The sequence below is a fragment of the Caretta caretta genome, chromosome 23 (assembly GCF_965140235.1).
Source record: "Caretta caretta isolate rCarCar2 chromosome 23, rCarCar1.hap1, whole genome shotgun sequence".
NCBI lineage: Eukaryota > Metazoa > Chordata > Testudines > Cheloniidae > Caretta > Caretta caretta.
Genome location: NC_134228.1, coordinates 4067670 through 4090607, shown reverse-complemented (window position 1 = coordinate 4090607; position 22938 = coordinate 4067670). Strand labels below are relative to the sequence as shown.

General features: G+C 53.6%; 1 protein-coding gene across 1 annotated transcript in view; it reads right to left on the bottom strand.

The window, feature by feature from the left end:
• The window catches only part of DLL3 (delta like canonical Notch ligand 3), a 258686-nt gene that overhangs the window by 220991 nt on the left and 14757 nt on the right, over window positions 1–22938 (bottom strand). The window contains exon 4 of the mRNA XM_048833333.2: window positions 1226–1483. Coding sequence (XP_048689290.2) covers window positions 1226–1483 — 258 coding nt within the window. The remainder of the gene's footprint in view (window positions 1–1225; window positions 1484–22938) is intronic.

Genomic DNA, 22938 nt, shown 5'->3' with positions numbered 1-22938 from the left:
AGGTGTCTTTGGGGGAAAGAAGTGTATTTGGGGAAGGTTTGGAGGCGTGGGGGAGAGAGGCGTGTTGGGGGGGGACAGGGGAGCGAGGTGTGTTGGGGAGGTCAAGGTATATTGGGTGAGCAAGGTGTATTCAGTGGGAGCGAGGTTTATTCAGGAGGGTTTGTGGGGAGAGAGGTGCATTTTGGGGGGAACCTAGGGCAACATGTATTCTGGGGGGGTTGGGGCAGAGCAAGATGCATTCTGGGGGGCTAGCGAGGTGTATTTAGAGGGGTCCGGGGCAGGGGGGAAGTGTGGTATATTCAGAGGTCGGGGGGGGGGGGGGAGAGCATAGTATAGTCAGGGGTCGGGGGGGGGTTGAACAAGATGTAATTAGAGAGGTCGGGGGGTGATATATTCCAAGGTCTGGGGGGGGTAGTGGTATATCCTGGGCGTGTGGTGTATTCAGAGGTCCCGGTGGGGGGGCATGGTATATTCAGAGGTCTGAGGGGGGCATAGTGTATCTGGGGGGTGTGGTATATTCAGAGGTCTGCGGGGGGCGGGGGGGCATAGTATAGTCAGAGGTCCCAGGGGAGGGTGTGGTATATCTGGGGGGTGTGGCGTATTCAGAGGTCTGCGGGAGGGGCGTAGTGTATTCAGAGGTCCACATGGGGGGAGGGGGAAGCAGTATAGTCAGAGGTCCACCGGGGGAGGGCGGCGTGGTATATCCAGGTGCGTGGTATATAGTCAGAGGTCTGCCAAGGGGCATGGTATATCTGGGGGGCATGGTGTATTCAGAGGTCCGCTGGGGGCGGCGGGTGTGGTATAGTCAGAGGTCTGCTGGGGGGGGGGGCGGCGTGGTATATTCAGAGGTCCGCAGGGGGAGCAAGGTATAGTCAGAGGTCCGCTGGTGGGGGGGTGGTATATCCGGCGGGCGTGGTGTATTCAGAGGTCCACCGCTGGATGGGGCATGGTATATCTGGGGGGCATGGTGTATTCAGAGGTCCGCTGGGGGCGGGGGGTGTGGTATAGTCAGAGGTCTGCTGGGGGGGGGGGGCGGCGTGGTATATCCGGGGGCGTGGTATATTCAGAGGTCCGCGGGGGGGCGAGGTATATAGTCAGAGGTCCGCTGGGGGGGGGGGGTGTATTCAGAGGTCCGCCGCTGGATGGGGCATGGTATATCCAGGGGCATGGTGTAGTCAGAGGTCCACCGGGGCGGGGTGTATCCCGGGGGCCGTCACTCACTCACCCTCGGAGCAGTACTCCCCCCTCCAGCCGGGCAGGCAGATGCGGGCGCCCAGCTCGTCGCAGGCGTAGTGCCCGAAGGCGTCGTCGCGGGGGCGGCAGTAGTCGGAGCAGCCCTCGCCATAGTAGTGCTCGTCGCACAGCACATGGTAGGAATAGCGCAGCTCGCTCTGCTCGCCCAGCTGCACGTCCTGGGACCAGTCCTCGCCCACCGCCAGCCGGCGCCGCGTGGCCAGGCGGCTGATCAGGTTCTGGGCGTCCTCTGATGGGGGGTCAGGGGGGAGAAGAGGAGAAACGGGCTGTCAATGAAGAGCCTGGGAAAAGCACAATCCTTCCCCTCCCCCTTGGGCAGGGCCAAAAACCGGGACCTTCAGCACAAAGGGCCCGAGCCAGACACCACTGAAGTCAAAGGGCCTCGGGACGAGGCATAGACATTGCTCACTTCAGCTGAAGGAGGAGCTCCGTTAGAGGATAAAGGCCTTACTACTGCTGCTGGCTATGTGGACCAGCCACTAGAGGGAAACACATAATACTGACTCAACAGGTGACATCCCCGCCCTGTCATGCAGCAGGAATGCATTGAATGCCTCTCTCCTCCTGCCCAGCCCTGCCCTGGGTAATGCCCTTTGCTCCCTACCCAGAGGAAGGGTCACTCTTAAAGGGGTGTGGGCCAGGTCCAAGGACAGGAGGGACCTCTGTGATCATCCAGCGCGACCCCCCGGTGTAACCCAGGCCAGAGAACGTCCCATCAGAGCTAGAGCAGATTGTTTAGTAAGACATCCACAGTCTTAAGTTTAAAATCATCAGGGATGGAGCCTGTGGGGAGCTGTCCCAAGGGGCAATGCCCCTCACTGTTGAAATTGTGCATCTGATATCCCCATCCGAATATTTCCAGCTGCAACTTCCAGCCACTGGATCGCGTTTTAACCTTTTTCCACTAGACTGACGAGCCCTTGATTAAATATTTGTTCCCTCTGTAGGTGCTGATAGATGGGGATCAAGCCACCCCTGAACCTTCTCTTTGTTAAGCTAAACAGATCAAGCTCCGTGAGTCTCTCACTACCAGGCAGGTTTTCTAACCCTTTGATCATTCTCTTGACTCTTCTCCGACCCCTCCAATTTACCAACTTCCTTCATGAAGAACCAGACCCAGGATCCCAGCAGCGGTCGCACCAGAGCCAAACACAGAGGGGAAAGAACCTCTCTGCTCCTATGTGAGATTCCCCTGTATATACAGCCCAGGATGGTCATGACTCTTTTGGCCCCAGGGTCGCACTGGGAGCTCATAGTCAGCCAGTTATTCAGTTTCCCCACCCCCAAAAAGTCTTTCAGTCACTGCTTCCCAGGGGAGAGTCCCCTAACCTGCATTCTTTCCTTTTTAATCCCCATAATGAACTTGTTGTACCAGCTCCCCCTCACTCCCCTGGTTTAAATCCCAGCCCCCAGCCCACCCGGGATCCCTTCTCCATCCGCCACCCCACTCAGTGCCCCCCACCTGCCATGAATCTGCCCAGTTAGCAGCTGCTTGCCCTCTGCCCAGGCAGACAGAATCATCACAATGTGGGGACAGAAGGAACCTCAAGAGACCATCTAGTCCAGCCCCCCTGTACTGAGTCTGGACCAAGTAACCGTAGACCAGCCCGGCCAGGTGATTGTCCAGTGACGGGATTCCCTAACCTCCCTTGCAAGTCTACCCCAAAGCTTCCCTTCCCTGAGAGCTCCGAATAGCTACCTTCAGTCTCCCTCGCTGCAGATTACGCCCATTACGTCTTGTCCTGCCTTCAGCGGACATGGAGAACAGCTGACCCCCGTCCTCTCTCGAACAGCCCTTAACATCTTTGACGACTGTTCTCAGGTCCCCCCTCAGTCTGCTTTGCTCCAGCCTAAACCTACCCTCTTCTTTTAACCTCTCCTAGGGCAGGTTTGCTAAACCTTGGATCCTTTTTGTGGCTCTCCTCTGGACTCTCTCCAATTTGCCCACGTCTCTCCTAAAGCACGGCACCCAGAACTGGACACCGCGCTCCAGCTGAAGTCTCCCCAGTGCTGCACAGAGCAGGGCAATTACCTCCCGTTTCGGACATACGGCACTCCTGTTAATACACCCCAGATATTAGATTAAACCTGCGTCACATTGCTGACTCCTATTCGGTTTCATATCCGCTAGATCCCCTAGTTTATTTTTCAACAATATTATCCCCTGGCCAGTTATTCCCCAGGCATTTGATTTTTCCTTCCCAAGTGAAGTATTTCACACTGCTCTCCACTGATTTTCCTCTTGTTGATTTCAGACCAATTCTCCAATTTGTCCAGGTCGTTTTCAATTCCCCTCCAAAGTGTTGGCGACCCCTCCCAGCTCGGTGTCATCTGCAGATTTTATAAGCATCCTCTCCACACCGTGGTCCAAGTCGTTCGTGAAAATATTGAATGGGAACCAGCCCCAGGACTGACCCCTGCGGGACCCCACCAGTTACGCCCTCCCAACTGACAGCAAACCATTGATAACTCCTCTTCGAGCGCACCCACCTGGTCGTCAGTCCATCTAGACCCACACTTCCCTAGGCTGCTTAGGAGAATGTCAAGTGGGAAGGTGTCAAAAGCCTTCCTAAAAATCAAGATACATCATGTCTAGTTTTCCCACACACACGCCCCCCGACCCCAACTGAGTAGGCCAGCGACCTTGCACACGCCCCACAGATGGGGCCAAGTAGGTGTGCCCACAGCACATGCCCCACACCCAATTACACCTTCTCCCCCCAAAGCACCCCCCCTCCATCCACCTGGGACCCCACCTTGTCCCCGCTCGGTGACACTAGTGCCAACCTGTAAGGGAAAAGAACAATACCCCCTTCTTGCCCCACATGTGTCAGGGAGGGTCCAACCCAGTCGAGGCAGGAAGGGGGTCAGGCGCTGCCTTTGGGGGAGGGCCTGTGTCCATTTGCTGTTCCCCCCCATGCCCGAGTTCCCACTGCACCCCCTTCTCCAGCACTTGCGCTCCTGCCTCCAGCGCCCCCACAACCCACACCCAGCACCCCTCCTCCCCACCCAAACCCTAACCCCTACCCTGTCCTCCCCACCCCACCCAATTCCCACACCCCTCTCTGCTCCTGCACCTCCACCCCCACACCCAGCACCCTGGGGAGAATGTGGAAATGTCTTGTAACATTTTAAGGAACAGTGTGAGACTCGGTTTACCCACTGCCTGGGAAGGGGTCCGTGCCTCCTCTGGGGATAGGGAGTGAGGCACACGTGTATAACAGCTCTTCCTGAGGCCAGATCTACCCTGCAGAACCTAAACCGGCATAGCTCCCTAGTGTAGACGCAGCATATGCGACAGAAGGAGTGCTGACCTGTATGGTAACACCAGCTCCCCGACCGACAGTAGCCAAACCACCAGAAGCACTCTGTCTCCCCGCTGACGGCTGTGTTGGCATAACTAAGTTGGCTAGGGGGGCAGTGGCTTTTGCACTCCCCCAACTGACAGAGCTATGCCAGGCTACGTTTTACGACTCTAATGGGGCCCAAATGTGCCGTCAAGAACTGAAGGGAACCCACGCAGATGAATTGCCAGTCCTTGGATCTGCTCAGGAACCCTTCACCCCCAGCCGCCCAAGAAAGAGAAGAGCAAGGTTGCAAGGGTGCAGACAGAGACGTAGGAGATACCAGGCCTAGGTACAGAGACACAAGATAAGACGCCAGGAGAGCATGGGATATCAGGGCAGCTGCTTCTGCCCCGATAGACTCGGTCTTAAGCTTGGCTTTTCCATGCAGACCTCAGCACTCTCCGAGGCTAGATTCCTGATGACTAATCAATGCTCCATTGTCCTGAAAAGGCTGCCTCGTCTCACCAGGCGTACGCCTGGGTGCCCGGCTCCCTGGAGGGGTACAAGGGTCTATAGGAGTCTGAACTCGGCTGGTCTCTCAGGAGAGCATCAGGACAGAAACAAGGTACCAGAGTTTTGGGAAAGGCTATGCTCAGGGCAAGGCAAGACCTAGTGGTCCTTTTAAGACAGTGGTTTTCAACCGGGGGTATGTATACTCCTAAGGGTACACAGACATCTTCCAGGGGGGACATCAACTCATTTAGATACAGTATTTGCCTAATTTTACAACAGGCTCCATAAAAAAGCACTAGCGAAGTCAGTACAAACTAAAATCTAATACAAGGACTTGTGTATACTGCGCTATATGCTATACACTGAAAAGTATGTTTATATTCCAATGGGTTTATTTTATAATTATATGGTAAAAATGAGAGAGTCAGCCATTTTTCAGTAATACTGAGCTGTGACACTTTGGGGTTTTTTTAGGTCCGATTTTGTAAGCAAGTCGTTTTTAAGGGAGGTGAAACTTGGGGGTATGCAAGACAAATCAGACTCCTGAAAGGGTTACAGTAGTCTGGAAAGATTGAGAGCCACTGTTCTAAGGGACTGGATGAAGGCTGGAGCAGTGAACCCATGTTGATCCATGACAGCTGGTGGCAGAAGTGGGATTTTGGATGCACCAGTAGTATTTTGCATCCAGTGACCACAGCAGAGGAAAAAACCAACCAACCAAGGTTAGTGAAAGGAAACGTTAAGGCAAATGGCATGGAAGACTGTAGAGCTGTACAGAGCGGGAAGGCTAAATGCTGAACTGTTAAACGAGGCACAGATGGCTGCATGGCTAGAGAAGGACAATTGGGCAAGAACCATGGTCCAGACCCTGAAGGGGTTCCAGGCGATCGACTCAGCTTGAGAGCAGAGAAGAGGGGAGAATTGGAGAATGCCCCAAGGGAGCCACAGAGACTGGGGCTGAAAGCAAAGGAGCGCCAAATGGAGGCACCGAAGCTGGAGTCAGCCAGGTCCAACACACTGAGCAAGAACAAGATGCGCAAGCATGTTGCGGCCAAAACGCGAGTCACGGCAGAGGGACGCAGGAACTAGAAATCAAGGTACCAAGGAGCAAGAGGCCACATGGAGCCCCAGCTGGGGAGATCTACTTCACAGATACCACCTTACTGCCCCACTTGGAGGACGATGGGGACAGAGAGGCCTTCCTCCCTGCCTTGGAGTAGGCTAGTAATTTGAATCCAATCCCCCCTGCAGATGGGCTCCGATGTCTCACTCCCATACCGGGGCCTAAAGCCATCAGGCGTCTAGTCAAACTGATGGGGCTGATACTGGGGACTAGGTGCAGTGCAAAGGGGCCCTACTGCTTATGTCTGAATTGACCCCTGTGGCTTCTAGGACAAGGTTTCGGGGTGTAGGGGTGCAGAAGACCATGGGAGGGACATATACGGAAGTTGCCACCCTGGTGGGAGAATAGCTCCACCAACGGGGTACTGAAGGAGGAGTCACTTCTCTGGATGCTTTGTTGGGTTAGAACAATTCCACCCAATGTGGAATTTAAAAGATTGGATGGTTTACAAGAAGGTGGGAGGCTTTTTTGGAAAGACCCTGCTCCAGGGAGTCTTTTGGGGCCATCTTCTGGCCTGCGTTGTACAGGAGATCAGACCAGATGATCACAACGGTCCCTTCTGGTCTTGAGATCCGTGAAAATATGATTAGTGGATCAGAAGTCTAAGGATGTCAGTCACAGGCTGATCGACACGTGAGTTGGTGGACAGTATGTCCAGTTATTAAACAAGACCCAAAGGGGATTGGCCTAGGCATGGGGGGAGGAAGTGCCCCAGATGGGGGATTTGGGTAAACCTAAACTGGGAGGGGGCAGCTGACCTGGGTAGCCCCCGGATCCCAAAGATCTAAGCTGCAATATCTGCAGAAGGATGGGGCATAATGGAGTGTTCTGCCTGAATCTCCGTTTCCTGGGGCCTGCTCAGAACCGAAGGGTTAATCCATCATCTGCCCAGCCAAGAAGGCAGCCGGTACATTAGCTGTGTGAGTGACCATGTGGGAGAAAGATGTTACCCAGCCAGCGCCTCTCGTGGATACGATCTCCTGGTAGAGAAGTCCCCACTCCGCACACTGGTGCGCATGCCCTGTTGGACTCACCTGGCCCCAGATCCAGCTGATCCCCAAAGGGAGCAAAAGGTGGGAGCTTACAGGAAGATTTTCAGGGGACAGCGGGACACTGGAGCCAATCCCCACGTAGTAAAGCCGTGTCGAACACTGCAATCTGGGGCAGGTTCCGAGTACGAAACCCATGGTACACCCGGCAGCACAGAGTTCTGGGCAGACTCCGGCAGCGCTGTAGGTGGGGATCCTGGCTGAGACCCCTTTTGCATTACTTCTTGGAAGGGACCCTGTAGCGGTGAAGGGTTGCAGCATTCTTGGAGCCGTGTCAGTCCCAGGATACAAGACCAGCTAGGTGAGGTAAATGGAGCTTTAAGGCACAGTCCAGCCCTTCTCTCGGTACAAGCCAAAGGCCTGGGGCAAGCACTGAGGGGAGCCACACGGACAGGCCTGGAGGTGTCAAGCAGGTCACCCAAGGGAAACGCTGGTAAGCTCACGACACCTCCCCGTCTGTAGACGGATACCTGACCTGGAGTGGGGCAGAGGAAGGACCCCCACCCAGCTCCACCCAGGAGGCAAGAGTCTCACCAGCTCTAGGGTGAACTCCCTGAAGCCTGCATCTGTGACCAAGGCAGTTACTTCCCTGCCTGCCTGCACTGGGTAAACTGAGGCACAGCTGAGCCTTGTCGCGGCTGAGTTCCTGGCTGAGCATGCACGGGGAGAGGGACTGCCAGAAGCGTGAACCCTGTCAGGGGGTGGGAAAAGCCCCAGAGAAGGGTAAAGCAGCCGAGAGGCCACAGATGATGGCAGAGACATCTTTTCACAGGGTGGCCACGGCCATGGTACGCTCTCTTAACCAAGAGGCCCTGAATAACATCGGGGAGCGGGAAAAGAGACAATGACTTCTCTGCAAGAGAGGAAATGGGGTCCTGGCATACGCACAGCCCCGGGGTGGAGACAACTCCAGAGGGAGCCTGCCAACGCTGCACCCGGGACACCCAGAGCCCCAGAGTTACAGCTGGGTTATGTCCCCCTGCTGAGCTGGGCTAACCTGCCCTGCTCCCACCCACAAACTATTCCAAGAGGCACTTCCTAGCCCACCCTAGTGGCACCTAGTCTGCCCAGAACTCTGTGCTGCCGGGTGTACCATGGGTTTCGTACTCGGAACCTGCCCCAGATTGCAGTGTTCGACACGGCTTTACTACGTGGGGATTGGCTCCAGTGTCCCGCTGTCCCCTGAAAATCTTCCTGTAAGCTCCCACCTTTTGCTCCCTTTGGGGATCAGCTGGATCTGGGGCCAGGTGAGTCCAACAGGGCTTAAGGACACCCCAGGCTGCAGCCCAGACAGCTGACACCCGGAGGAATGGGAGGAGGTAGAGGCAGGGCCTGATTACAGCCTCAAACCCGAAGGCTTTAGGATGGCAAAGGGGTGTAGAGGGGAGGGCATGAAAGCGCCCCATGTGGCCCTTGCTAGCGTGACCCTAAAGGAGAAAACCTGTGGGATGGATTTGAAACGGCTCTATCCTGCTATATGACAACTGCATGTTGTTTAATGAGTAGCAGCTCTTCTGTAAGACCCTAGAGATTATCTGGAAGAAAAGTTCTCCAGGGAATTGGGGACGTTTGCCCCGGCAGGTTCTGATCACTGTTGGGGTTTCACTGAAGTAGGAGAACGCTAAGCTGGGGGGAGAGGTAGATACGCTGGAGGGTAGGGATAGGGTCCAGAGTGACCTAGACAAAATTGGAGGATTGGGCCAAAAGAAATCTGATGGGGTTCAACAAGTGCAGAGTCCTGCACTTAGGACGGAAGAATCCCATGCCCCGCTACAGACTAGGGACCGAATGGCTAGGCAGCAGTTCTGCAGAAAAGGACTTGGAGATTACAGTGGATGAGAAGCTGGATATGAGTCAGCAGTGAGCCCTTGCTGCCAAGAAGGCCAACGACATATTGGGCTGCATTAGTAGGAGCATTGCCAGCAGATCAAGGGAAGCGATTATTCCCCTCTATTCGGCACTGGTGGGGCCTCATCTGGAGTATTGCATCCAGTTTTGGGCCCCCCGCTACAGAAACAATGTGGACAAATTGGAGAGAGTCCAGCGGAGGGCAACGAAAATTATTAGGGGGCTAGGGCACATGACTTACGAGGAGAGGCTGAGGGAACTGGGGTTATTTAGTCTGCAGAAGAGAAAAGAGTGAGGGGGGATTTGATAGCAGCCTTCAACTACCTGAAGGGGGGGTCCAAAGAGGATGGAGCTTGGCTGTTCTCAGTGGTGGCAGATGACCGAACAAGGAGCAATGGTCTCAAGTTGCAGTGCGGGAGGTTTAGGTTGGATATTAGGAAACACTATTTCACTAGGAGGGTGGTGAAGCACTGGAATGGGTTACCTAGGGAGGTGGTGGAATCTCCTTCCTTAGAGGTTTTTAAGGTCAGGCTTGACAAAGCCCTGGCTGGGATGATTTAGTTGGGGTTGGTCCTGCTTTAAGCAGGGGGTTGGACTAGGTGACCTCCTGAGGTTTCTTCCAACCCTGATCTTCTATAATTCTATGAACGTGGCGTCCCAACTTCAGAGGGGGTTCAAATGTCCTTAGATCTCTGCCGGGGGGGGGGGGGGGGGAGGGCAGCGATCTCACTCTGTTCTGGAAGCGAGGTGAAGAACGGGGGAATTGCTTGTGATTTTTTTATGAACGATGCGTGACTCAGTTTACCGACTGAGTGGAAAGGGGCCAGTTCCTACTCTGGGGAGTGTGGCAGGGCTGGATATCAGGCAGACAATGGCGGTCTCTGGGATGGACCTAAAAGAACCAAACGGATCTTCCATTCATCTGTGTGGATTCCATTCATAAGCACTTCGCCCCAGCCGCTCAGGAAATAGAAGAGCTGGGACTCAGAGGAGTTGCAGGGGTGAGGACAGAGACCCCGGGGCCTCCTACCTCTATGTTAAGAACTAGGACAAAGACACAAGGTGGACCCAAGGAGAGCATGGGATAAGAGAGCATCTGCTTCTGCCCATATAGACTGTCTTAAACTTGGCTAAAGACTCTCCAGTGCTGGATTTCTAGTACTGATCAATGCTCTGTTGTTCTGAAAAGGCTCCTGGTCTCACCCCACGCATGCCCCGGTGCATGGCTCCTTGAATGGGTACAAGTCTCTACAAGAATCTTAACTCAGCTGCACTCTCAGTAGAGCGCCAGGACAAAAACAGGGGGTGCCAGAGATAAAGGTCCAGTCTGGGAGTCGGAGAGCTGCAGAATTCACCCTTGGGAAAGGCTATGTGCAGGCTTGGCAAGAAATAGGGGACTTCTTAAGAGACCGTATGAAGGCTGGAGCAATGATAGCTGTAGATCCATGACAGCTGGTGTCAGCGGTAGGACACAGAATGCACCAGCCACCCAACCCCCATGCCTCCCAGCAAACAGCTCTCATAGGAATCACCAGAGGACTCTGGATCACAGCCGAGGCCCACCCAGCTTGGTATCCTAGTTCTGATAGCACCCAGTACTGGATGCAACACAGAAAGGTGTAAAGACTCTGCAGTAGCTGAGGGGAATAATCTGCTCCCCACACAGATCTCACCCTGGTCTTTACTAACTACAGATCTTAAGCCTTGGAGCGGGAGGTTTAGCTCCCTCCTGTACACACTCTAACCCTGCATATTCTTGTTCTCTACATGAATGTCCAAGACCTTTTTCTCTTCTGCTACCAATGTGGTACCCATGGGTGGGTCAGCAGCAGTAGGGATAGAACTGGGGACCTCTGGATTTAAAAGACAGGAGCTTTTCCTGCCCAAGCTATGAGACCCAGCTCCCTGATCAAGGCTACAGCAGGCTCTTCCACCACTAGGGGTATGTCTACACTGCAAAAAAGGTGTGTTTTTAACTCACGTTCTTAATTCGCGTTAGCTAACCTGGGTTAAAACAGCAATGAAGACCCAACCAATCGGCTGTAAACTCCAGGCTTCTCTTAACTCCAGCTGCGAACCCGAGTTAAGAGGAGAATGAGAAATCGCTAACCTTGTACAGTGACTGGAGTTCAAGCTGTGTGGTCCAGGTGCACATTCAAGTGGGTGGGGTGCACGCACAGCGGTGGAGTTCGGAGTCTTGTGGCCAGGAGCGTCCACACGGCACGTCCGCATCCTGGTAGCTCTTCGCCTTTAGACACCCTTGCGGAAAACCATGGAGCGTGTCAGCACGCTCCGTTCCTCTTCACCGCAGAATCAGAGTTAAAGGGCTCCTGGCACGTGCTTATGGACGACATCTCAGCGGCTCAAAGGAGAAGTTACAGCGGTTCATTGTCTATACGCACATTATATTGATGCTGACTCCAGTGCATCGAGTCTGAGAGAATAGAGAGACTCAAGTATGGGCCTGCTGAACACAGCTTCCAAGCTGGAGACTTCAGTGAGTACCTAGTGCTTAGTGAATGAATGGATAGCGCCCCAAGTGGCTGCCCTGCATGTGTGCACATTCTTTAAGGAGGCTGCGATGGAACGAGTCTCAAAAAGGATGGGGGAGTCCTTTGCCACCTCATAGCAAGTCCTCATATCGTCAGAAATCCACATGGACAAAGGCTTTGCCTCTCATCCTTCCTACGACGGCCACAAAGGGGCTAAGTGAAGATCTGCATGGCTTCTTTCTTTGTAGATAGGAAGCCGGGACTTGTTTGACGTCTCAGGTGCGAAGAGCTGGAAGCACGAGGCTTAAGATAGAACACAAGTAGGTGGATTTGCTGGTTCAGATGGAATTCTGAGACTACCTTTCGGCAAGAACGTTGGATGGGTTCTTAAAGACACTGGATAGCCAACTACAGAATGAAGGAGTAATGGTCTCAAGTTGCAGTGGGGGAGGTTTAGGTTGGATATTAGGAAAAAAACTTTTTCACTCGGAGGGTGGTGAAACACTGGACTGCGTTACCTAGGGAGGTGGTGGAATCTCCTTCCTTAGAAGTTTTTAAGGTCAGGCTTGACAAAGCCCTGGTTGGGATGATTTAGTTGGGGATTGGTCCTGCTTTGAGCAGGGGGTTGGACTAGATGATCTCCTGAAGTCCCCTCCAACCCTGATATTCTATGATTCTATGAAGGAGGGCCAGCCAGCCATGCTTGACTCTCTCCTACCCTCCTCACCAAGGTGATAGATACCCTGAATGACATTTTCAGAGACAATTGCAAGAGAGCACAAATCGCCATTAGCTTGAACGGAGGGTCCATCAGCACTGAAACAATCAGGTTGAGGTCCAATGGGGAAACCAGAATAGGCGGAAACTCACTGATCAGGCCTTTTAAAAATGTCAAGACCACTGGGCATGAGAAGGTAGATTGGCCCTCTATAGGGGGAGGAGGTTTAGAGATCACAGCCAAGCATAACATCAGTGAGAGCTCAGTGACAAGTTAAGCCATTTGAGTTCCAGTCGATAATCCAGGACCACGGGCATGGATGCCTTCTAAGCGTTCAGAGATTTTTTGACACCACCAGTGAGAAAATCTCAGCCATTTTGCAAGGTAAGTCTGTCTTGTAGAGTCTGTCCAGCTGCCAACTGGGATAGCCCAAACGGCCGAGAAGCAGGACTCTCAACAACCATCCAGCAGCCCAGCTGTGAGATGAGGAGACTTCAGATCCAGATGAAGGACTTTCCCCTTGTCCTGTGACATTAGGTCTGCTACCAGAGGTAAGGTCTTGAGCCAAGTCTCGGAAAATGTCAGGATGTCAGAAACCAAGACTATCTCAGCCATGCCGGGTGCTCTCAGGCCGAGACTGTGGCCAAGACCATCTTGGTTTCTGGACATCCTGAAGGTGTTTCATCTTGCAAATGGCTGCGTCCCTGGGTAGCGCCAGTCTGAGAAGATGGCTTGGAAAATGGAGTCCTTGAGTTCCCACTTGTGGTTCAAGGAGATGTACCTGCTCCAACAGTCTGCTATGGTGATCTTCAGACTGGGTAGATGGACAGCCGAGAGGGCGATCCAACATCTGATGCCTCAGTTCCATAGCCAAATGTTCTTGGCCTCAGTTCTTGGCCAAGCGGGTTGGATCTGCCACCTCCCTGGCTTGTTGAGGTAGAACATGGAGGTGGTATTGTCCGTCATTTATCTGGCTGTGCTGTCGTGCAATATGACTCAAGGAGGACTCTCTGGGCTTGAGCAGCACCCTGAGCTCTCAGAGGTCGATGTGCATCTCTGTCCCTCAGGGCACACACAGGCCCTGTGTCTGCAGGTTGTCCATATATGTTGCCCATCCCGAGAGCAATGTGTCCATCACCCTCATCCTGGATAGTTGGGGAGGTGCAATGGGGCATTCACTGGGTCTTTCCACCAAGTCAGAGATGATCGACCCAACGGGGGCATGAAGAGGGCCATATCCAGATGCTATTTGCCTGGGGTGCAGATAGGCCTCGGCCAGCCCTCCATGCATGGGAGGTGGTCCTCCTAGCCTCATGTCAGACTACAAGAGCAGCAAGGAAAGTTCTCTCAACTAGAGAGTCTCACTCCTCCACCACCACCATGAGATCAGGAACGAGAGATTCTTGAACCTGTCCCAAGGTAGGAAGTCCATGGGTTTGAGCAGTGCACCCATGAACTCCAGGTTCGGCACCAGGCTGCGGGTATATTGAGCAGCCTTTGAGACCCAGCAAGGCGACTTTCCCTGAACCAGCCAACCGTCCCGATGAGGGAATACTAACATGCCTTTCTTGCTTCGGTGTTTTGCTGCAATCTCCGGAGCTTTAGTGAATACCCTCATGGTCTGGATCTCCCGGCCAACCCATCAACACAGGTGTTTCTAAGGAGGAGGGTGGGACGGCTGGGTCAATGAGGCAGGCTGCCTTTCTCCTGCAGAAGCGCTGTTTCTTCCTGGAGGGGTTCTATGAACCTGTGGTGAAAGAAGGGTGCTCAGGATTGTTCTTTGAGGAGCAATGGTGAAGTTCACCACTCCGGGGTGACATCACAATCCTTCGGTGTTTACACACCAGCACCTAGAAGGAAGCATTTCAGAAAGCAACGACCAGAGCACGCCCACCACCATGGCCATGGAGCGAGAGGCAGCATCATCTGCTGCAGCCAGCGCAGCTTGCAGATCGCTTTTCATTACCGACTGCCCCTCAGCGATCCCAGGATTGATCCATCCCGCCACCGTGGCTACACTGCTCTTTTTAGCACCCTGGCTCGATCAGGGCAACACAGGTATGTCTACCTCAGCCGGAAACTACACCTCCAGCTTAGACACATTGTTCCATTGTCCTACTGCTCGTACAGCGAGGGAGTTTTTCCTGAGATTTAATCTACATCTGCTGGGCTGTCGTTTGAACCCACTGCCCCTTATCCTGCCCTCTGTGGGAAGGGAGAACAACTTTTCTTCAGGCAGCTTTCCAAGTATCTGAAGACCGCTATCGTGTCCCCCTTTCATCTCCTCTTTTCCCAACTAACCATACCCAGCTCCTTCAGCCTTTGCTCATATGGCTTGCATTCCCATCCCTCTGAACATCTTTGTCGCTTGCCTCTGGATCCTTTCCAGTTTCTCTACTTCCTTCCTATACAGCGGTGACCAAAACTGGACACCGTACTCCAGCTGAGGCCCATCCAGCACTGAGTAGAGCGGTACTGTCACCTCCCTTGACTTCCTCCATGGGTAGGAGGAGCACCATTGCTCTTCTCGTCAAGAGGTCTTGGAACCCGTTAGCCTCCAAGAGGTCCCCACGCAGCTGATGAGAGAACTTCGGGAGCAGTGTCCGTTGTGCCACGCCACGAGGCGAACCCCATCCGATTGTGGGGCTGGGGCGAGGGGCACCGCTGCTTCATCTGGAGAGGATGAGGATGACAACGATGGCAAAGCACCTGGTCCTGCTGGATCTACAAAACCATACTCTGAAGAGTCGCTGGCCTCTGTTTGCCAGAAGCTGAGAATGGGCAACAGGGGGTGGGTCACTTGATGATGACCTGTTCTGTTCATTCCCTGTTCTGTTCATTCGCACCTGGCATTGGCCACTGTCGGAAGACAGGACACTGGGCTAGATGGACCTTTGGTCTGACCCAGGATGGCCGTTCTTATGTCTCTTAGAGGAAGGAAAGTTGTCCTTGCTCCTCCACTCAGCTAGAAGAAGGCTGAGCTGGTGCCTATGGAGTTGCTGCAGACGTGGTTGAAGGAGCCCTTGGCGTACAACTCCTGTCCAGGTAGTCCCGTCTTCCCATGAGATGGACACGCCCCCCCCATCCCCCCAAGAGGGCCACATGGACACAGAGGGGAGCAGACCATGGAGTGCTGGGGTCCCAGTATCCATCCCTGGAGTGGTCCATAGAGCTCCGGTGGGAGGTAGAGGATGGTGGTGGTCCTTGGGGAGTAGCTGTGCAGTTATCACCCAGGGTCACCAAGGAGAACGAATGCGCCAGGTTCACAGTGACTCCGAGCATCACGGGCGGCTTGGTGCCATCTCGGGACTGTCTGGGTGAAGTCAGGAGAAGCAGCACGTCAGGTTCCTGTAGGACTGAGAGGTCGCTCCATGCCATGAATCTACCCAGTGCTGGTAGATGTTGCGGGCAGCCCAAGTTTCTCCCCCGGGAGGAGGCTGCTCCCGGTTCTGCTGACACAGTCTGCAGCAGTCGGAGTCTGTAACCCAAGCCAAGGGTCAGGGCTGGAATGAGTCAGAGACCAGGGGCAGGGATTAGGAACAAGGAAGGAACCAGGAGCACCGCAGGGCAGGGAAGCAGGAACCAGGAGTCGGGGGGAGACGACCATCGGTAACGAGCCTGAACTCTGAGAAGCAGAGTGGCACAGAGTGGGGCGTGGGCGCTCAGGCCTAGTGGTCGGATCCAGAGTCAAAGCCGGAGTCGGGAACTGAGCAGAACTGGAGACATAAGAGCACGTCTCTTGGTACAAAGATGCTGGCCCAACGGATTTGTGTTGCAGAAGGATCTGCCGTCTGGCCTCGCCATCCTTTACGGGTCTGGGACATCAAGGAGTTGCATATTTTCTAATCACACAATAATGAGCCGAGCCGTCGTGCTGCCATACGGGCACCAACCACTCTGTCGCGATGCTGGGAGGTGGTGGAGAGGAAGCGATGGTGGTTGGCTTTTCCCTTGGCTGAGGAGGCCCAGTGGGCAGGCCCACCACATGAACATTGCTTGGTAAAAGACCCTGAGCTGGAGGATGGGGCGAGCGGCCCCATTAATGAAACGTGCGTGTGGACAAACACTCAAAGGAGACACATTTTGCAGTGTAGACATACCCAGACACTACTAGAAGAGGACAGAGTGCCGCACTGAGCTGGTGTCGGTGACACTAGGTTCCCTTGTGGCAGTGGGTTCCACTGGTTAATGACACAGCAGGGAGAAAGCATTTCTGGGTATTGGGTTTGAATTTCCCACAATTCAGTCTCATTGACTGTCCCCTTGTCCTTGTGTGAGGAGACAGGGGGAGCAGGCCCTCCTGATCTCCCTCCTGTCCCGGGGACCAGGGTGTTAGAGACATTTATCACATTCCCTCACTCACCAACAATCGAGATGTTCCAGGTCCCTGATCATTCTCCACCCAACCAAGACCCAGTCCCCCCATTCCCTCTCCATCCCCTTTGACCCACCACCCATCCCCTCCATCCCTCCTGCACCCTCTGCTGCCCCTCTCCAACCCCCCAGCCTCCCCCCTCCATCGCTCTGGCACCCCCCTCAACTCCCCTGTACTCCCTCTCCATCCCCATCCACTCCATCCCTCCGAGACCCCCCTCACCTCCCCTGCCCACCGCTCTCCAGCCTTCCAAGACCCCACGCTCCCTCCCTTCTCCATCCCTTTGAGACCCCTGCTTCTCCCCTGCACTCCCCCCCCGTCCCTACGGGAGCCCTGCGCCCACTCCGCACCCCACTCACTGCCTCAGAACTGATGTTACCTGTTACCAAGTCACTGAGAACATGGAGGAAAAGGATCTTGAACGCTTGTGGGTCCACGTGCAACCAGCTAAATCACAAGTTGGGCTAGTCGGAGGCATGTGCTACAGACCCTCAAATCACACATGGGAACAGGCTGAGGGGCTCTTTACACAACTCTCTACAACGTGGAGGTGAGCGGGGGAAAGAGAGGGCCATTTCAGCCCGAGCGATATGCGGGAGGTCTCAGGTTACCGGTCCCAAACCATCCTCGGAATGGCTACAGACCGCAGAGAACAAAATTTCCTACCTCAAAAAATGGTTGCATCTGAACCAGGGGGAATTCGATGTTAGACCTCATCTCGACTGATAAGGAGGAACTGCTCACAGAAGAAGTGACTCACCCTGGGCTCTTGGAGATGCGTGTCCCTAGGGATGCTCCATCGGAGGTGGTCCCCACACGGCTGAAGAGAGGACTTCAGGAGCCATGTCCGTTGTGCCACGCCACGAGGCTAACCCCCAGCCCAGTTCCTTCTCTACTGCAGAGGCATAGCCAGACGCCGAAGTAGAGGGGAGGAGGGCGGGTCATGGAGCACCCCACAGGGACACGCATCTCGAAGAACCACACAGGGCGAGCCGCTTCTTCTTCAAGTCACGTCCCCATGGGGGCTCCATTGTAGGTGAGTCCCAGGCAGTATCCCCCGGGGAGGGCTGGGACTTCCGACTCGGATGGGCCACGGATGAAAGTACTGGGGAGCCAAATAGGGCAGCAGAGACAGCGTCCTTGGTGATCCCGTAAAGTTCTGCCCAGGTATGGCTCGTCGGCACAGCTCCGAGACGGGGCCAGGCTTTAAGAAGGCAAGAGCGGAGGAGATCAAGATGGTCTGGAGGGGCCATGTCGTGAATCTGGCTGCACTTTGAAAGTCATTGGGCTGACCGCACTGAGCCATTAGACCTTCCTGCCATAGAGAGAGACAATCCAGGGGACCTCCTGGAGGCCTTTGTCCTAGCGAGGTAGAACGCGAGGGCTCTCCTACCACCTAGGGTGTGGAATATGGCCTCCCTATTGTCCCGGTGAGGCGGGAAGGTGGATAGACTGGTTCCTGTGGCACGAGGAGGCCACTTTAGGGATAAGCCCCAGACGCTGCCTTGGCGTGACCTTGACAGAGGAGATAGCGAACAGGTGGCCAGGGGCTCAAAGTGGGGCCGAGGCCACCCTTTTAATACTAAATTACAGTCCCAAAAGGTGGAGGGGGGACGGGGACGGAAGACGTTCGTTATTCCTTTGAGGAACCTTTCTGTGGCAGGGTGCGACAGTATGGAGGACCCCGTATATAGAGTGGTGAAAAGCTGTAATAGCTGCAAGGTAGACTCTGAGACAGCTCAAGGATAACCCCGATTTCTTAAGGGTCAGAGCAGACTCCAGAATCTGGAAAAGAGGTGGGGGCTCCTGACAGATTTGCTGGGACGTGCACCAACTCTGGAACGTGGACCATCTCTGTCGGTAAGTGCGCCGGGTGGAGGACATCATGCGTGTAGTAGGAACTCCTGTATGTCCTTTGAGCTTGAGCTCTCAAGAGGCTCGATCCACGTCGGAGACATGCTTTGAGGATGGATCCCCAAGTTGGGATGTATGGGGTACGTCCCTTGTCTTGTGTGAGGAGAGGCGGGGCGGTTGGGAGGGAGATCAGCAGGTACACTGCAGGCTGCATCAGGTAAGGGTACCAGGTCTGTCTCGGCCAGATAGGGGTGATCAGAATTACATGATCCCCGTCCCTCTTTATCTTTAGCAGGACCTTCAGCAGAATAGGAAAAGGAAGGTGTAAAGAAGGTCCTTGTCCCACAGGAGGAGGAGCAGCAGCATCGCCCAGAGAGCGCCGTCCAATCCCTGCCCTGGAACAGAACCATGGACACTTCTTGGTTTGGTAAGTGGCAAATAAATCCATGGATGATGTTCCCCATGGTGCGAACAAGTCCTGAAGTATTGACGGGTGCATCTCCCATTCTTGGTCTAGCGGGAAGGTGCGACTGGATTTGTTCGCTACCACGTTCTGCATGCCCGGAAGGTAGGCTGCGGATAAGGTGGTGTTTTCGAGAGATGCAGCAATTCTGGCCCCTCCTTGGCGACAGACATAATACATTCCGGCTATGTTGTCCGGCAGGACTTTGGAGCCTGCTATCAGTGGGAGGAAAGTGGCGCAGGCGTTCCTGACTGCCCTCATTTCGAGAGGACGGATAGGAAGGGAGATCTCCGCCAGAAACCATCTGCCTTGCGTTGTGACCCCATTTCAATGCGTGCCCCATCTTAGGAGGGATGCATCCGTGGTGAGAAGTAATGAAGGTGGTCCCTGGAGGCAAGGGGATCTCTTTGCATGCATTGACCAGGTCTTTCCACTGGTCTAGGGAGTTTTTGACCCTGGTTGGTAGTGACAGGGGTTTGGCCAAACTGTCCCTGTTCGATCTGTACCACCGCTGTAGGCATCACATGTGAAGTTTGGCGTGCGGAGTCACCACCGTGCTGGCTGCCATATGCCCCAGGAGCTGGAGACAGGTTCAGGCTGGCACTTGAGGGAGGGAGGATTGGATGGTTTTGCTTCATAGCGCATCTAGGTTGGCCCCTATAAATTCCAGGCATTGCACAGGTGCAAGGGTTGACTTCTGGGAGCTGATCTGTAGTCCCAACTCCATGAACAAGAGCATCGTAACTTTGGGGGCTCGACAAGCTTCTTGGAGGAGACCATCGTCTAGGTCAGGGTAGATCCTGATCCCTGGAGATTTTAAATGGGTGGCCACCATGGAAAGAACGATGGAAAATCCTCTCTGGGCTGAGGAGAGACCGAAGGGAAGGACCCTGGATTGGTAATGATCGTATCGCAGAGTGAACCCGAGGAAATGTCTGTCAGCCAGTAGTATGGAGATGTGAAATATAGGCATCATGTAGGTCGAGGGCCGAAAACCAGTCTCCCCGTTCCAGTGACAGAAGGACCGTCGATAGCATGACCAACTTGAACTTCTGAGCTTTGATGAAGTTGAGAGCTTGGAGGTCCAGGATGGGCCTCCAACCTCCCTTCCTTTGGGGTATCAGGAAGTAGCGAGTAGAACCCCTTGCTTCACAGATGTTGAGGTATAATTCTATGGCTCCTAACTACAGGTGTGGATCTATCTCCGGCTGTAGAAGACTCATGTGAGAAGGGTCCCTGAAGAGGGACGGGGAAGGGTGTGGTGGAGGGGGGTAGTGATGCGAAGTGGATGGAATATCCAGATTGGACGATCTCTAGGACCCATCTGTCCGATGTTACGTGCTCCCGAGCACTGAGAAACGCTGGCCAAATAGGTGCAAGGTTACAGGTGGTAGCATGGAGTGGTCTTGGCCTGTCAAAAGCGGGGTTTCGGGGCAGGCAGTTGGGTTGAGGCCTGGGAGCACAAGGGCTTCTGCTTCGAGAACCTCCCCCTCTTTCTTTGGGGCTGATAGAGCCGCTGCGCCAGGAATTCCGCCGAATACGGTCTGTGCTGGTACCGTGGGCTGACTTGTCTCCTTTTCCCTGGTATATCGATTCCCAAGGACCCGAGAGAGGCCCTGGAGTCCTTCAAGGAGTGGAAGGAGGCGTCGGTCTTCTCCCCACACAGCTTCACCCCTTCAAAGGGGAGGTCCTCCACCATCGTCTGCACCTCCTTCGGGAAACCCATGAAGCACAGCTACGACACGCGTCTCATCCCCACCGCAGCGGAGTTGTGTCGAGAGCCGACTGCAGGGTTGTTTTTGCCACCAGTTGGCATTCCTGGAATCCCGGGAGCTGTCTGGCACCTTGTCAATAAAATCCTGTAATTGGGGGAGTCATACTTTTCCAGAAGCGCCTGGTAGTTTCGTCTGCTCCCTTGCAAGGCGGAGCCACCGGGGCCGGGTTTTCCCACACCCCCTTAGCGGGATCTAGGTTGGCCTCACTGAGCAGGAGGGGGATTATAGAGGTAGAAGAGGTGTGGAGGATATCAACAAAGTTGGTGACGCATATCCTTCTCCTCCTCCAATGGTGCATAGAGGAGGTCGGCCACCATCTTCGCCAGCTCCTGGAATAGGCAGAAACCATCCGCAATGGAGGGCGGTGATGGCATGACCCCCTCGTTTGGAGAAGAGGGGGATGTGGCCTTGGGTGCGATCCTCTCCTCTGACTCCATCTCCTGCTCTGCCACTTCTAAGGGTTCTGAGGCTCACGGTGAGGCCTCTGGTGACACGTGGTGCCCTGGAAGGAAGGCTGGCAGTGCACTGCCCGGGGGTCCCAGCACAGCCACTGCGGTGGCATGAGCCCTGGTGGTGCCCATGGGTGAGCATACCAGGATGGCGGCAGTGCCATCTGGTGGTATATTCCCGGACCCTGCGCTCGGAGAACTGCCTCCCTAAAGATGATCTTCTGGTGGAGCTCTCAGTCTGTGCGGGATCTCGGTCGAAGTTGCTGGCAGAGGGAACGCTTTCATTGGATGTGGCCCTCACCGAGGCAGCAAACGCACTGAGTGTGCTTGTCCGCAACGGGGATTGCCTCGCTGCAAGTGCGACATTTCTTGAAGCCCAGAGAACCGGGCATAGCCTTGTCCGGGGGCCGATTTGAACAATGAACTCTTTTCTTTCTTGTTTTTTCTTCTTCTTCTGTCAAAATAAAGATAAAAGAAGGCTAAAGAGCTCTTGGAAGCTAAATATTAACAACTGAAAGAAGAGTTAAGGATCTGCAAATGGACAGGCAGTAGAGAAAGAATGGAGGACGGGTAGACTCATGGCGCAGCACGAAGAGAGACAGCGCATGTGTGAACCCAGCGGACACGGCTGCCGAAGTTCTCTGACCAGCGGCGCAGGGACGCAGACACACCTCAAGCGGAGCACCCATAGGGACACGACTCAAAGAAGAACTAAAAATGAATAGTTACTTTGGAACAAGTGCTCATGACTTGACCACATTTGAGCTGGGCAAACAGAATAAAGTGCAAACCAGTAATACAGGGCTTTAAAAGGACCAACTTCACAAAAAAATTTGAAACAATTATAAGCCAAATCAGCTGGGAGGAAGAATTTAATCAGACACATGTGAATGATAATTGGGAATTATTCAAGAAAACTTTACTACATGCCTCAAAAGCCACAACTTGAGAAAGAAGACTGCATTGGTGGAAAAAACAATCTGGCATAGAGGGGAAGTGAAAGCAGCTACTATATATAAACAGTCAGAATACAGAGGAAGTTCATAGTAATGAATATAAATCTGAAGCTAGGAATTGTAGAAAACAGATAAGGGAAGCAAAAGGAGAACTTTGTGGCCAGCCAAGTTAAAGACAATAAGAAGGATATTTTAAAAGTATATTAGGAAGAAAAAGAATCCTAGCAATAGTGTTGATCCATTACTACATGGAAATGGTAGAATTGTCAATATTAATTCAGAAAAGGCAAAAAATGTTCAGTAAATATTTATGTTCTGTATTTGTGAGGGTGGGAACAAATTATATAGTCAGATCATAGGATGATAACACTTCCCATTCCACTAGTATCTCTGGAGGATGTTTAAACAGCAGCTACTAAAGTATCAGCAAGTCCAGATAACTTGCACCCAAGAGTTTTGAAAGAGCTGGCCAAAGAGCTTGCTGATCCATTAATGTTGCTTTTCAATAAGTTGTGTAAGTCAAGAAGTTCCAGAAGACTGGAAGAAAGCTACTCTTGTGCCAATATTCAGAAAGGATAAACAGGGTGACCCAGGTAATTATAGGCAGTCAGACTCACATCAATCCCAGGCAAGATAATGGAGGGGCTGATATGGGACTTGATTAATAAAGAATCAAAGGAGGGTAATATAATTAATTTCAAGTAAAATGGGTTTATGGAAAATTAGTTTGGTTGATAAAGATAATGGTGCTGATGAGATATACTTAGATTTCTGTAAGGCAT